The sequence below is a fragment of the Lagenorhynchus albirostris genome, chromosome 11 (genome assembly GCF_949774975.1).
Source record: "Lagenorhynchus albirostris chromosome 11, mLagAlb1.1, whole genome shotgun sequence".
In the NCBI taxonomy this organism is placed as follows: Eukaryota; Metazoa; Chordata; class Mammalia; order Artiodactyla; family Delphinidae; genus Lagenorhynchus; species Lagenorhynchus albirostris.
This window is the reverse complement of record NC_083105.1, coordinates 92,775,731-92,792,397: the sequence shown is the minus strand read 5'-3', so window position 1 is coordinate 92,792,397 and position 16,667 is coordinate 92,775,731. Positions and strand designations below refer to the sequence as shown.

The 16,667-nt window shown below is 39.6% G+C and overlaps 1 protein-coding gene across 4 annotated transcripts; it reads right to left on the bottom strand.

Moving 5' to 3' along the window:
• Positions 1–425: 425 nt before the first annotated feature.
• ART4 (ADP-ribosyltransferase 4 (inactive) (Dombrock blood group)) lies at positions 426–11,641 on the bottom strand. 4 transcript variants are annotated; one of them, XM_060165380.1, is made up of 4 exons: positions 11,311–11,641; positions 8,224–8,932; positions 5,269–5,330; positions 426–1,030 (listed from the first exon to the last, which is right to left on the bottom strand). In XM_060165380.1, exons 1-4 carry the CDS (start codon positions 11,479–11,481, stop codon positions 998–1,000), a joined length of 975 nt encoding a protein of 324 aa, XP_060021363.1. In that variant the 5' UTR covers positions 11,482–11,641; the 3' UTR covers positions 426–997. The 4 variants fall into 4 exon arrangements, with proteins under 4 accessions (XP_060021363.1, XP_060021365.1, XP_060021364.1 ...); XM_060165382.1 differs by having other exon boundaries at positions 11,380–11,641; XM_060165381.1 differs by lacking the exon at positions 5,269–5,330.
• Positions 11,642–16,667: the final 5,026 nt, after the last annotated feature.

Below are 16,667 nucleotides of genomic sequence, written 5' to 3'. Positions count from 1 at the left end.
CTCTGTGAATTAACATATGAGTTTAAATTCTAACTTTTGTAATATTTTAGAAGAAACCTGTGTGCAACACCCCATTACTGGCAGTAAATGAGACTCCACTAACATCTTTCATTAACTTTCCCTTTTGTTTCTTGGGTTTCTACATTGGTTTGGTCTTGAATGCTGATAAAAATCTCTAAAAAAATTTTTAAAATAATAAAATTGCTTGACATCAGGGAAAAAAAATCTCTAAGGAAATTTCACACCTTTAATATGCCTCTGGGTCTCAACACTTTCTCATTTGATGAATTTGTCCTTTGCTTTCTAACTCAAGAGTCTCTGATTTGTTCCTAATATTTAGGATCATTAAATTAAAAAATAAGGGAAAATCATTGTATTCATCATAACACTCCTTCAATTGTTTGAGACAGAAAATTTAATTCAAATTATTGAAGCAAAAATATAATTTATTGATTTATGTAATGAAAAAGCCCATGGTATCCAGTTTCAGGCACAGTTGGATTTAGGGGCACATAGACTCTCGCCAAGATTCACTTTCTTTTCATTTCTCAGCTCTTCTTTCATTGTGTTAGCTCCGTTCTCAGGAAGACAGGGGCTCTCTTCTCAGTGGCAAGATAGCTGCTAGCGATTCTAGACTCATATTCTGCTTTCACTATTCTCCACTCAAAATAAAAAGTGGCCCCCACCCCACACCCAGCCCCAATCCCAATAAAGTACCCTGATTATGTCTCACAGGCTCAGACTGAGTCATTTCTATCCAACATGAATCTCTGTATCCATGAAGAAGAAATATACCTACAGGTCTACCCATAGGCAGTGGACTGAGCCAGCTCTGAATCAGTTGATAGCTGGGCGGAATGATTCTCTACGGGGATTCAGGGTGCCCTGACTGGAATAAAGCAAAAGGGTACAGGGAAGGCAAAAACCACAAACATTTTTTATGCTCTACTTTTGGAAGAGATGATGACACAGGTCAAAAATGAGAGAGAAGCAATAACTACGGGAATAGGGATGCACTTTTTGCTGGAAGCTGTGAAAACAAAAAAACATAAAAAGAGTTAGAGATGTTTTAGGTAGCAGAGATTGTTTTAAAAAACCACCACATTTCTCCTTTGGTTCACTTTTTAAACTTAGAAAATTCCTAACAAAAATAGTTCAAGCTAGCACTTTTAAAAAATTAATTAATGTATTTTTTATACAGCAGGCTCTTATTAGTTATCTATTTTATACATATTAGTGTATACATGTCAATCCCAGTCTCCCAATTCATCCCGCTCGTCCTGCCACTTTCCCCTCTTGGTGTCCATATGTTTGTTCTCTACATCTGTGTCTGTATTTCTGCCTTGCAAACCAGTTCATCTGTACCACTTTTCTAGATTCCACATATATGCTTTAATATATGATATTTGTTTTTCTCTTTCTGACTTACTTCACTCTGTTTGACAGTCTCTAGGTCCATCCACGTCTCTACAAATGACCCAATTTCATTCCTTTTTATGGCTGAGTAATATTCCATTGTATATATGTGCCACATCCTCTTTATCCATTCCTCTGTCGATGGGCATTTAGGTTGCTTCCATGTCCTGGCTATTGTAAATAGTGTGAAGCTAGCCACTTAAAAAAAAATTCTCTCTTAGAGTTCTCTAACTGACAGCTTGCTTATTTTGCAGATGATAAAACAGGTACCAAGAGGTTAAGAGGTGTACCTCAGGGTACCCAGCAAGTTGGGGGTAGGGATCTCCGGATTTCCCATCTTTATCGTCATCCGCAGCAGAATTATTTCCGTTACCATCGTCCCCATCTTAATTATCACCATCTTTATCACCATTATGAAAGTGAACATTGATTAAAGACTTATTCTGTGCTGGGGTCATTTTAAGCACTTGCTATAAATTAACTCATTTAATCCACACAAAAACTATGAGGCATTTATCCTCATTTTTTAGTTGATAAAACTGTGACACAGAGATGTGAAGAAACTTGTCAAACATCACGCATCTAGTAAGTAGTGTAGGCAGCCATCAGACTTAGGCAGTCTGGCTCAATGCTCTATTTTTAACCACTGTATTATCTCTCCATATATTGCATGTACATTCATCAAATTTTTTATTATAAGGTCAGCAAAAACAATTCACACAGTCCTGTTTGGTGTGTGTGTGTGTGTGTGTGTGTGTGTGTGTGTATACTGCCTACACGTACACACTCTTCATGGGAAAGGTTAGCAGCCACTAAGATGTGGCTGATGGAAGAAACACTGAAATATAAAAAATTATTGTCAGGTGTAACTACTAACTGGGAGTACAATGGGATAAGGATATAGAATGAGATGGAAGATGTAAACCTTTAAAAAAATGGTCTAGGGCTTCCCTGGTGGTGCAGTGGTTAGGAGCCTGCCTGCCAATGCAGGGGACATGGGTTCAAGCCCTGGTCCAGGAGGATCCCACGTGCCACGGAGCAGCAAAGCCTGTGTGCCACGGCTGCTGAGCCTGCGCTCTAGAGCCTGCGAGCCACAACTACTGAGCCCGCGTGCCTAGAGCCTGTGCTCCACCACAAGAGAAGCCACTGCAATGAGAAGCCCGTGCACCGCGGTGAGGAGTAGCCCCCGCTCGCCACAACTAGAGAGGGCCCATGTGCAGCAACGAAGACCCAATGCAGCCAAAAATTAAATAAATAAAATAAATAAGTAAAATTTTAAAAATGCTCTAAAGAGTGGAATCTCCTTTTCAACCAGCCTTTGCTGATTATTTAGCATATAAAAGACATTTGAGGTAGAAAATCATTCAACTCTATGATTGCCTCAATTGTTTGATGACCATATTGTTTGATAGGATGATCAGATGTTGGGGAAATACTTTTCCATTTCTTCCACATAATATATAAGATCCCTTGAGTTTCCTGGAATTTCTATTTGGAAAATTACCAACAGTAATTTTCAAAACCCCACTTTTCTTATATAAGAGAAATTAATAATGCATACTTATTTCTAAGCTTTTGTCAAAGTTTGTGTTAAAATTGTATTATCTGAATTCTCACAGGGACCTAGGAACAATCAATACCACTTTAGCAGGTCACTCCTTAAAATAATTCTTAAGCATTTTCTGTTTTATTTTCTCTTCATTGAGGCTAGAGATCACAAGGACCTCTAACCCCACCCTTTCTCACTGTTTCGTGGGATAAGATTCTACTGAAGAGTTGTCAGCAACTGATTGACAAGGAAACAATATAACGGAGAAAGATTATGATTTGAGGGTGTGATTGGCTTTGGTATTGAAGCTCTACCCCTAGATGCTTGACTGTGATCATTTTTGTTACTTTCACTAGGCCTCAGTTTTCTCATCTGTAAAATGAGAGCGCCTCCAGGCTTTTGGAAATACTATGATCACCACTACTACTCTTCACTTTGCTTCATTGTGATTATGCTAATGTTCAAGTAAGAGAAAAACAGAGATATTACTATGTGGTAATCATACTCACCCTTCAAAATCACCTCTTAAGCACCCTTCATAATAACTAGGATATTAAAAATAGCTTATTTTAATTTTATTTTCTCAGGTTAAAGTAACTTTTCTTTCCTAACTCTCTTGATACTTTTTCTCTACCTCTCATATGGTCATTATCATTTCTACCTCACATTATTATTATTATTATTGTTTTCACACAGGCAGACAATATATTTAGGAGAATAAATGAAAAAATCTGTGAATTAAATTAATTACAGTCTATAAAATTTCTCATTTCAGAACAACTCACATTAACTTTACTTTTGTATTTGTCTTTACTTTTCTTCTAGACTAGTCAATGCTTTTTATTCCCTCTGTCCCTAGGACAGTACTTTTCAAATTGGAGGTTGTGATTCCATTAATGGTTTGTGACATCAGTTCAGTAGGTCATGGCCATCAATCTTTAATAATGTAATAAAATAGGTTAAGATGAAAAACACTAGTTAAATGCATGTGAAAAGATCAACTATTATCTTGTTATATATACATTTATGTGAACATATTTGTATATTTATATGAATGTGAAGTGTGTTTATAATGTCAATAGTCAGAGCACAGAAGATTGAAGCCAATTTTAGGTTCTCAATAACATTTTTGAATGACAAAATAAATCTCCTGAACGTGACCAACAGAGAAAATTGTCCTGGACTTTTTGTCAGAAAAAATGGGAAACGGTCTCACTTTTGTTATTTATAACCTGCTTGAATAATCTTACAAAAACCATTTAACCTTTCTAATCCTCAGTGTTCACATCATTATAGGGGGGTCAATAGCCCAAAGTACAAGTGGTTGTAAGAATTAAACAGATAATGTGTGTGAAAGCCTTTTGTAAACTAAATTTCTATACAAATACCATTTTATTGGTGTATTATAACCTGAATTTGGTCACCTCTGCCTCAGGTATACAGTCTGGGGAGAAATGCATAATATTATGCCTTTTATCTCATGAAGTCTGAATCTGTGAGTTAGATTGTTCAGAAATACGTATTCAATCTCTTGAAAAAAAGCAAAAAAAAAAAAAGTAAAAGTGACATGCAGTATATCTAGTTAATCTTATTTGGTGGTAAATGTTATCTATAACCTCTTTCTGTCAAAATTTAGAGTGATGAGTGTTATTCTTTTAGAATATTGTCTATGGGACTTCCCTGGTGGTCCAGTGGTTAAGACTCCGTGCTTCCACTGAAGGGGTCCCGGGTCCGATTCCTGGTGGGGGAACTAAGATCCCGCAAGCCGCATGGCATAGCCAAAAAAACATGTGTTTCTTCTGTCTCTTCCTTTCTTTCTATTCTAACTGTCAATATTACTGAAGTAGACATTTGTGCCATTAAACTGTTATCCCAGCTCCATGTGCAAAGTACTTTCCCAGAATTTTTCAATTGTGTTTGAGAGGGTGGGTAACAAGTGCTATCACAACATTCCCTCCAGGCACGTATTGCCCCCATATTATAAATGAAGAAACAGGTTCAGAGTTGTCATTTGCGCAAGGCCACAGAGCTACTAACATATGCCCAGCTCTCACTGGTTCCACCATCTCTGCTCTACCCATCATGCCCTGTGGTCTCCAGATTCATCCAATTACTCATTCTTTCATCCATTCGTCTGAGACAGACACGCTACCTCAAGGTAAGTGTGATGCCACAAATTGGGAAAATTACTTTGGGATAACTGAAACCCAGAGTAAAAGAAAATAGGAAACAGTAAGTTAATAAAATAAAGACTTATGATAGTAATAGTAATAGTAGCCAAAGAGTTTTGATTACTTACTTACATGTGTCACATATGGTTCTAAGAGCTTTTGCATGCGTTCCTTCCTTTTCTCTTCACCGGAATCTTACAAGGTAAGTTTTATTTTTAAAAATTATTCCCATTTACATATAAAGAAACTGAGGCACAGAGAGACTAAGCCATTTGCCTGTATTCCCACTGCTAGTAACTGGCAAGATTAACATGTAAAACCACACTGACTACAAACAATTGGCTACATTTTTTTCTAGAAGCATGCTTAAGAATTTTAATTATGTGAAACATTTTCGCAAATAAACCCCTCTTCTTTGTGAACCCAATGATACAGAACAGAGCGTGTATTTGTGTGTCTACAGATTTTTGGCACAGATTATTTTGTTGAAAGAAGCAACAGTTAAGGACAAATAACTAACGTAACATATTTTAAGTCTTCCACGGGGCCTGAAAACATGTTTCTATGGTAACAAGTATAGGTCATGTGAGGGGTGAGAGAAGAATTAGAAGAAAAAGCTATCAGTTTAGAATGTCTTAAACAATTTTTCTTTTGCAAACTCACTCCCATCGATGAGTTATGCTACCAATTTGACCTTTTGACTCTTCGAAGGCCACAGATTCCTAGGAACTCTTTGAACTTGAGAACTTCAGTTACAACTTAATGGAAGCAATTTTGAAATACATTGAAGGACTGGGGAAGCTCTGCTCTTTAATCTACTGTCTCTTCATCGGGAGAACTGCAGTGTCCCTGGCTGACCCATTTTAAACGGCTTCATGTTGTTTTTCACATATTGCGTCTGTCAGATTAAAAGGGAACCGGAGAGGAAACGTAAGTCACTGGCTCATAGGGACTTTTGGGGACATAGAATAGTTTGTGGCTTCTGCTGGTGAAAAAATCGAAAGGAGAAGAAACAGTCTCCTGAGAGGATTCCAGTTTCATGAGAAATTAGATTCTGTGAATTCCCCAGGCTGAGGTTAAAGGTTAGTCCAGGTGATTGGTCAGAAGTCAAGTGGGCAGCAGCAGCCATCTGGAAAAACAGGGCTGGGGAGACCACTGACCTCACTCCCTCCCAGTGAAGGATTCTCAGATAAGAAAAACATGCCACCTCCCTTCTCCCATAGTTCATGTTTGCATCAATCTAGTACCGCTCCAGGATGTTGGAATAAGCAGAGTGTTACTTATCAGTTAATGGAAATGACTGTCTCTGGCCTTACAGATAGGCCAGAGTGAGCAGGACCTTGACCTCAGTGTGGATGCCAGTTTGAGGACGTTTGCAGCACTGCAGCCCTGATGTGTTGAGAAACGCAGACAGGCTGAATTATTAACAGCAGCAGTGATGATGGAGTAGAGGAAGATTCGGGAATATTTCAAAGGTAGACCCTGTAGCTGGGTTGCAGTTGACTTTGAGTGTAAAGGAATGCGCATGTGGATAAGGACAGTCTTCCTCTTTCTGAATCAAACAGGGTACGGCATCTGCTATCGAATTTGCACAGCATTTGCTCCGTCAAATGACTGTGGCTGGCAACATACAAAGATAAAATGGAATCAGCCACATGTTTTTCTAAAAAGAGACTAACATGTATTTTTATTGTGATAACTCTAATTTCTCCTGCTTTGGTTCACTTTTCACAATATCATCAAGGCTTTTGCTACAATACTGATCTGATTGATACTCCATTCCTTACAGACTTCTAATGGTTTCTCACTACTTACAGCATGAAGTTTGAAAGTCCTTGGCATGGCATACAAGAGTTTTTTTTTAAGCAATCTGGCCCCATCAGAACTCTCCAGCCCCTATCAGTGTCCTACTTCCTTTCTACTCTTGGCCTCTTCCTCTGTCCTACACACCCTCCATTCCAGCCATCCAGAATTTCAAAATTTCCCTGAAGATACCAGGCTGTTTGAAATCTCTGTGATACAGTATATGCTTTTTCTGCTTGAAATGACTTTTTCTCTCTTTTTTCACTGAAAACCCCCATTCCTACTTCAAGTCCCAAGTGGTCTCCTATTGTGAAGGCTTCTCACTTTCCCTAGAGAGAACGAGCGTCTTCCTTCACCGAGCAACCATAACCATTGCTTAAACATCTGGTGTATACTTAGTGCTTTTGTGTGTAGACATTTGTTCATATTTCCACTTCTCATTAGACTGAAAATCCTCCTTAGGATAGTAATTTTGCTTTATTCATTTTGTATCGCCTGGGTCCTCCTATCCCAGTTCCTGGAACAGAGAAGACGATTAAAAGATAGGAGTGGATGAATAAATCACACCTCCTGCTTTATTTTTAACACTTCTTGTTCATGAAATGACCATGACAAAAAATGAGCTTGAGGGAGAAGGTAAAATGCTATGTTTTATGCACTCCCTTTTCCAGTAGAGATATTTACTCTCTCTGTCTAGAATGCCCTGTATATCTGGGCCACTGCAAAGCACATTTTCCTACAGGTAGTTGAGGAGAAAGAAGAGAGCAGAAACCAAGAAACAAGGTGAGTCTTCTCTAATCTGCCAATTCCACCATTACTGAAGGCCAATATCCATGTTTTTGGCCTTTTTCCCCCAAGCTCACTCAGAAAAACAACTTTTATAAAAGAATAGGGATGTAGAAAACAAATTTATGGTTACCAGGAGGGAAAATGGGGGGAGGGATAAATTGGGAGATTGGGATTGATGTATACACCCTACTATATATAAAATAGATAACTAATAAGGACCTACTGTATAGCACAGGGAACTCTACTCAATACTCTCTAGTGATGTATATAGGAAAAGAATCTAAAAAAGAGTGGATATATGTATATGTATAACTGATTCACTTTGCTGTACACCTGAAACTAACACAACATTGTAAATCAACTATACTCCAATAAAAATTAAAAAAAGAAAAAAAATTAAAATAAATAAATAAATATTTCTTTGAAAAGATTAAAAAATGAATGGTGGCCTGCAATCCTGGTAAGAGTGGATTCAATTTGGATCAATAACAATACCTTTTAGCAGCTGACAGTTATACGCACTCTGGGTCCCAGTTGACTGCAATTGCAACCAATTTCCTCTTGGGTGGTAGCTCGTATTTACAACTTCAAACAGCTCATACGGAGGGACCAGGACCTCCTTTTTGAGAGAGAAGTCTTGTACAGGTGCCCCCAGGCAGGTCAATATGGTAAATAGAGTTTGGTCCCCAAACTTCTGTGCCTCTTCTCTCAGGAAAGAGGTGGAGAGGAATTGGCCAAAGCGAATGGTGGCACTCATGGGGGCTTCCAAGTAAACACCCTTCACCTCATGGTGCACCTCATAACACAGAGAGTCATTCCTTGTGACAATCTCTTTCCTCAGCAGCTGGATTGCCGTGGTCAGGTAGTAGTGTAGATATTTGAAATGGAATGAATGTTTATATTGCTGGGGAGACCCAGCAGCACTGGCCATGGCTCTGGAGAAGTCTGAACGAACACTGCCGTTCGACGAATAAACCAAGATGGCCACAGCATGTGTAACAGTCATGTTCTCAGGGAGAGCTTTTCCTTGTGTCAACCAGTCTAAGTGTGCACGTTGCCAGACCCTGTGATAATTCCTACGAGATTCTAGTTCTTTCGTAAAATAATCCCCTTGAATCAGGTCCTCCATGACTTGTTGGCTGCAGCCTTGGTACTGATCATCAAAGGAACCGGGTGCCAAGTCAAAGTCAATTTTAACTGCGACCTATAAGGAAAGAAAAATCTTGATTTTAATTTTTCAAATTCGATGGTGAATCTTGTTGACCTGAAGTAAATAGCGTGCCAGGTATTTCTCCAGCAAAGATAGGTCTATTCAGGATCAGCAGAGAGTTGCAATTCAGGTTCTGCAACTGCGGTGCGCCGTGTACAAGTCCCTACAGGGCAAGGGAAGAAGAATGCTTTCATAGAGAAGAAAAGGAAGATGGGAGGGTATAGTAAACAGAGAGTTCATGGCTTTACATTCGCCCAGTCCTTGCCAGGAAAGAAGAGGTGTTTTTCTTCTTCCCGTTAGACTCTGCTATGCCGCAGGGCATGAGAGCTCCCCTTTCTGGTCTCCCGACTCTATTTAGTGGAGGTTTCTATTTTTTTAATTTTTACGGTGTGGTAGCAGATTTGCTACCCTGTATAAGACCGAGTTGTCTGCTCACAATCAGTATTTGCTGAAGTAAGTTTCACTCATAACCATTACACTGATCCAGTCCTTCCTGTATCTGTGACCCATGCTAGATGTTGAATTTGGTTTGACAAATATTACTGAAAGCACAAAAAAACCTCATCTCCCCACGGAGGAAGTGACCCTTTTTGTATCAGTGAAAAGTCTTTTTGCATATTGAGTATTTTGAAGAAAAAACTTAATAATCAAAGTTTAATTATACTATCTGTTTCCTCTCCTAACCCCTTCACATTCTCTTCACATACCTCTTTTATGAATACCTAAAACCTATATTAAGCCTTTGGCTTTGATTTAAGAAAAGACTTAAGTGATGAGTAATGTCGGGTTCTCCAAGGGGGCCCCCAGAGACAACCCTCTCCTCTGCTCAGGACTTGAAATATGAAGGCTAAAATATAATTTTTACTATGAATGAGAACATGTTGGAACACTCATCTTTAGGTCTGATGGCTGGTGGGCTTGTTAAGGGTAAACCCCAGAATGAGCTGACTTGCCCACTTAGCTGCAGGCAGTATTGGATTGCAACCTGTCCAGGTGAGATTCTTGCCATGGGAGGAACACAGAACTCATGCCTTTTGCCATTGGGTTAATTCCCAGGAGGAAGAAGAGCAAACACAGCATATCCAGTTATTCTTCCTGACGTTACCAGTCAAGTAACATCTGTCCATCTCCAGGGGAGCGATGTGAGGAGAGGGTTGGACAGAGGTCAGTGGGGTTCCTGGCAAAGTCCTTCTTCTTAGAAATCAGGAGTAGGAAAAAGACATTTTCTCATGGGTAGCCAATGGAATATTACTTATTGATACCCAGTGCATATTAAATTAAAGTTAGAGATTTGAAGACAAGTTCTTTAAGTATCATCCGTCCATAATTGAGAGCCATATTTTTCAGTTATCTAAATTTCAGGGTGTTTCCTTCTGGGCAAAGAAATGATACTTTCCTAATAAACAGTACTTACTAAGGAACATATTAAGAGATAAAATTCCATCCAGTGAATGTCAACAGTGTTGTAGCTGGAACTCAAAAGCATACCATTTGGTATTTTTACTATGTTATTTATGGTGAGAAGTCATCTAGTTGTGTGTAAACTGGAACAAAATTTTAAGACTGCTTAAATGATTTTAACCGATAATTCTTTAGAGCAGATTTGCAAATAATTCTACAGAATCTATTTAAGCCAAAACAAAATAAAAAATATCTTCTATCAAACCTTGTGAACTCCAGAACTTTAATCTATTACTAGATATCAAATGGGTATTCTGTTTTCTTTCTTTTTTTTTTTTTAAAGTTGAGAGCTATGTTTTACTCAGTGGGAATTTTTAGGACTTCAAGCCCGGGAGATGGCATCTCACGTAACCCCAAGAGAATTGCTCTGAGGAAGTGAGGGGGGAGCTCGGATATATAGGAGTTTTGTAACAAAGGGCAAGTACTCGGAACATCAAAAGATTACTGTTAATTAAAGAAAACCAGACATTAAAATTAAGGAATTTAGTGCTTTTCTATGTATGGGAAGATGCAAGCGTCTGGGCTCACTGAAACTGTTTTCTCTTAACATTAGGTTATTTTTCATTATAGAGAACTTTCTAATACCTCTTTTGAGTTGATCCGTATGATACAGGATAAAGCCAAATAGACTTGGTTGATTTTGCATTATTTGTCCTACAGAAGCAATGTTTTACTTAAATTTTATGGAGAATCAAGAAAAAAATGCTATGCCTCTAGCTTCTGTGATGCCAAATCTGTAAACTGTAAAGAACTCCATAATTTTAAATAATCGTTTTCAACCCTCTTTGCCAGCATTACGTGTTAGTTAAAATGTCTAAGTGAAATTACATCCCAAGGGACTAAAGGTCATCTAAAGGTTGCACCACTGGAGCCCTGATCATAAAGAGATCACCTCCTCCGTGGTAACTCACCGTGGGTCTCTGCAGACTTGAGCACAGCAGCAGGAGAGGAAGTTGCCCTCTTAGGAGCCAGATTCTCACCTCAGGGGCTGCAGTATTTGGAAGAAGACTCCTCCTGCATCTGTTGGTCAAAGGGCAGCATTTGTTGGTGTTAAAAGCACTTCTTCGCCCCTGCAGCTTCATCCTGAAATCAGTTCTCAGGGTGCTCCTTTGGGGTTTTCTTGGGGTCGAGTCTCAGCAAGAACCTTCCTCACCTATGTCTATGTTGAGACTTCTGCTGACCACCACCAACTAGCAGTTTCCAAGGGAAGAAATCAACTCGAACTCACTTGCAAAGCTGAAATCTCTGTTGAATAGCCAGACTTGTGCACCAAATAAGGAATTCTGAAGTGAACTCAAATTAGTTTCCGACTTAAAAAAATCCTGATCTAGTCTCTATGCAGGGAAATTCCAAAGTCTTGTTACAGGTCTGGCTCACCAGCTTAGCCTTAACTTTCTTAAGAAGGCAGGAAGGGGCTTCCTAGGTGGCACAGTGGTTAAGAATCCGCCTGCCAATGCAGGGGACACAGGTTCGAGACCTGGTCAGGGAAGATCCCACGTGCCGCGGAGCACCAAATCTCCTGCGCCACTACTGAAGCCCCACGCCTAGAGCCCGAGCGCACCGCAACAACGAGTAGCCCCGTGCGCACCGCAACAACGAGTAGCTCCCGCTCTCCGCAACTGGAGAAAACCCACATGCAGCAACGAAGACCCCAGGCAGCCAAAAATGAATAAGTAAATAAATAAAAGAAAAGAAAAGGCAGCAGGCAAAGGCATGCACTATATGGTGTTTGGGGCCAAGTGGTTTTATCTTGAGCTGCAGCCTTTGAGTGATATGATTGGCTCGTGCAGGTCCCTGGGAAGATACCACCTCAAGGTTGGCCTATGCTAGGCTCATCTGGTACTGCTGATAGGCCCTGCCCAGAAGGGACTGCCACAAAGCAAAACAGTAGGGTTACTGCCAAAAAGAAAGCTCTCTTTGCTGCTTTTCCACTGCACGTTTGAAATCGTCCACTCTAGAAATTATACCTGTTCAGATGACAGATCTTCTATGTTTTCTCTTCTAAAGGCATCAGATTCTCAATCCACACTATTTCAGTCTGGGGCGAATCCAAATGACTACTGTCAGAAGACAGCCTCTGAGCAGCTGACAGCACTCAAAAGTAGGTGACATCGATCAAGAACAGGTTCCAGGGTGTTGAGTTCATTCAGCATAAATGTCCTATGAAACCCTCTCTCTTAGACACTTCCCTTTCTAGTCTGAACATCCTTCCTCTGTTCCCAGTCCTTGGGGTAATTGTTTTTCTTGCAAATCTTTCCCACTTAACACTTTCATTATTTAACTGTGAAAGGAAATGAAATCTTGTTCTCGGAAATTCTGGTATTTTTTTCAGCAGCAGTAAATATTTTTAAACTAAATATCCTGATAATCACAGCAGTTATGTCTCATAACAAAAGTTCAGAATATCTAGAAAAGTATAAAGGAGGAAACCAAATTACCCATAACTTATCATCTGGGGAAAGGTACTATTTAGATTTAGATTTTGGTTTTGCACACACACACACACACACACACACACACATGTTCTAGGACTGAAATAATGTGTGCAATTTTGCATGCTGTTTTTTTCCCTTATTTTTTTTCTTCTACATCTTATGTTTCCTTTTTTAAAAAATTGAGGTATAGTTGATTTCTCTTAATGTTTTAATGTAAGCATGTCCGCATGTAACTTAATACTTACTGAAAACATGTTTTTTTATGGCTGTACAATATTCTACCATCAGTGAAATATGGGGTGGATCCATGGACTATACTGTCACAAAAACAGATTGGTGAATAGGACACGGACTCTTGAAAAAGACACGTCAGTTCAATTCCTGGCTCTCCTACTTGATGTTTGACCTCATGCAAGGTACTAAGCTTCTCTGTTCCTCAGTTTCCTCATTTGGTTTTTTGTTTTGTTTTGTTTTTTCGGTCTCACCGTGCAGCATGCAGGACTTTAGTTCCCTAACCAGGGATCGAACCCGGGCCCCCTGCAGTGGAAGCCCGGAGTCTTAACTACTGAACCACCAGGGAAGTCCCTCCTCATTTGTTAAGGGGAGATAATAATAGTACTTACCTCTCTGAATGCTTTGATACATTTATAACCCTTTAACAGCACCTGGCACTGAGAAATTTTTTAATAAATAAAAACATTATTATTTGTACCAAAACATTGTTATTTATACCAAAGTTTATTGAATAAATGTATTACATTTAGCCTGTTTTCAACTTTGTACTATTATAAACAGTGACTTATGAACATGTTTTGGACACAAATCTTTGTGTGCTTTTCTTCTTGCAATTTTTTTTTTTTTTTTTTTTTGGGTATGCGGGCCTCTCACTGTTGTTGTGGCCTCTCCCGTTGCAGAGCAAGGCTCCGGACACGCAGGCTCAGCGGCCATGGCTCACGGGCCCAGCCGCTCCGCGGCATGTGGGATCTTCCCAGACCGGGGCACGAACCCACGTCCCCTGCATCGGCAGGCAAACTCTCAATCACTGCGCCACCAGGGAAGCCCTCTTCTTGCAATTTTAAGACACAATTTAGAGATGTGATCACTTACCAATGAAATGTATATAGTTTTGGACATCATTGAAAACATGAGTAGTGTATGAAAATATCCCTTTAAGATTTTAATAATTCTCAAGATTCCTTGTATCAACTGTTAATTTGGGATACTGAGGTTTCATGAAGAGAAATAAAATTAGAGTCCAAAAACTTGGATTATGGGTCTCATTCTACAGGTTGGTAGCTGAGTTTACTTAAAAAAAAACCCTGCAAGCTGTGCTGAGCTTCAGTTTCCTTAACCTTGTGGAGTTGTCAAAAATAAATAATGTGATAATAATTACCTTTTCTGGAGAGTGCACTGTGCTTCAAGACCTTTTGGTATGTTATCTTAACCCACAACACGACTATAAGGAAGAGATATTTTAACCTCCACTTTATGGGTGTATTTGCTGAAACTCTGTGAGGGCAAATAACTTGTCAGTGATCGCAGGCGGTTTCCTCTTACCTCCATGGCCCACTGTCTCCAGAAATTCTAAAGGACCGTAAGTGTCATTTTTTTTTTTTTTTGGCCGTCCCGCGTGTCTTGCCGGATCTTAGTTCCCCAACCAGGGATTGAACGCGGGCCCTCGGCAGTGAAAGCGCCCAGTCCTAACCACTGGACGGCCAGGGAACTTCCCTGTTAACTGTCATTTTATTATTATTGTCTGTAAGGGTTTTGTTGATTTTCCTAATGTGACTGCCGCTTCCAAAATATGACCACTAGGGGGCAGCAGGAACCTTTGTAACCTTTTTGTACAGCTGGAATTTAAAGATTGGGAAGGGGAGGGGGGAGGGAGGAAGAGCGAGACACAGAGACAGAAACAGAGAAGAGACTGAGACAGAAGAAGGGAAAGAGGGAGGGAAGCAAGAGAACACCAACAATAATATCTGGGGTAGGGAAAGGCCACAGGTCTGGTGTGTGAGTGTGTGTATATTTTTGATTAAAATAAAGTTTTCTGACAATGTTTAGTCATTGAAAACAATCATCTTTTGTCTTGAGGGCTATTTTATTAAAGTTCCCATGAGAAAATTTAATATTAGTTAATTTAGAGCTTGATGTTCACCCAGTTACCATTTTCTTAATGATGCCCAGTTCTTCAAAATCTGCTGTCTTGATGGGTAAAAGGGATATGCGTCTTGAAGTTCTACAGAATTGTGTTGGTATTTTGCTTCCATGATTTCCCAGCTTTTGTGAATCTAAATAAGTAATGTCAGTTCTCCGTCTCAGCTTCTTTATATATAAAAGCCGAGATGACAACACCACTCTTGCAGGGTCGTGTTGGCAATGAAATTGAGATACTCTGTAAAATATCATGGAATGGATCCATGAGCTATACTGTCTCAGAAGCAGATTGACTGATGAATGATAGAACATGAGTCCTTGAGAAAGATACTTCGGCTCAATCCCGTGTTCTATCACTTCCTTAACGTTTGACCCGGGCAAGTATTTTACCTTTCTGCTCTGCAGTTTCCTCAGTTTCCTGATGCCACTGACACTTAGCAGGTGCTCAAAGCATGTTGGCTACTCAGATATTTGAAGACCAACAACTCATAGGGTGTTTAACAAAGTGAAAGTTAATTTCTATTACATTTTTTATAAACAGCCGTTTAAGAAAATGTTCTGCTGATTTTCTAGAATACATTCTGAACATTCTGGACTAGTTTTCTAAAGCTACTTTCAGAGCATGGGTTGAAGGAGTCACTAGCCTCAAGGTTTGGAAATGGCTCTTGGTATTCCTTGTTTGGGTCTTACTGAACGCCTTTGGACCTGAGTTAATTTAACGGAGGCACTGCCAGAAGTCCTTGTTATCCAAAGGAAAGTAGTTTGATAGTGGTCTCAAAATTAGGTAGTCAGGATGTTTTTAACATTTTAACTCATCTGTTCTCTTTTACCCTCAAACTCTTATCGAAGTGAGCAAAACTCCTTCAATTATTTCATATTTTTTATAACTTTTTATTTAGATAAAATTTTCAACTTAGAGAAACATGGCAAGTTTCTGTTCAAGGAACATATATATATCCAAGGAACTCCCATGCCCTATTGTAACTGAGCAGGACCCTACTGGGGCTTTCCTGGTACAGACCCCTGCCCCATATTTTCTGAGGTAGCTCCTCTTTAAAGTAGCCAGATAATAGTATCTCATGCATATTTCCTGAGTTTTTCAGATGCTAAAAACCAACACCAAATGGAAGAAATTAACTACTTGATGATCATGAGAATGTAGCCCCCAGAACTACTGACGCCTAAGGATTGATAAGGTTAACTGCCCTGTTACCTCACCATCAACCAATCAGAGAACGGTACCTGAGCTGATCACATACTCTGGGACACCCCTCCTTCACCCAGCCTTTAAAAAGGCTTTGCTGAGCTGTGAAAAAGCGAGAGAGAGGCATGGACATATATACACTACCAAACGTAAGGTAGATAGCTAGTGGGAAGCAGCCGCATAGCACAGGGATATTAGCTCGGTGCTTTGTGACCGCCTGGAGGGGCGGGATAGGGAGGGAAGGAGGGAGGAAGATGCAAGAGGGAAGAGATATGGGAACATATGTATATGTATAACTGATTCACTTTGTTATAAAGCAGAAACTAACACACCGTTGTAAAGCAATTATACCCCAATAAAGATGTTAAAAAAAAAAAGGCTTTGCTGAAACTCTTCAAGGAGTTTGGGGTTTTTTTTAGGACATGAGCCGTTCTCCTTGCAAGGCCCTGCCATAAACCTTTCTCTGCTCCAAACT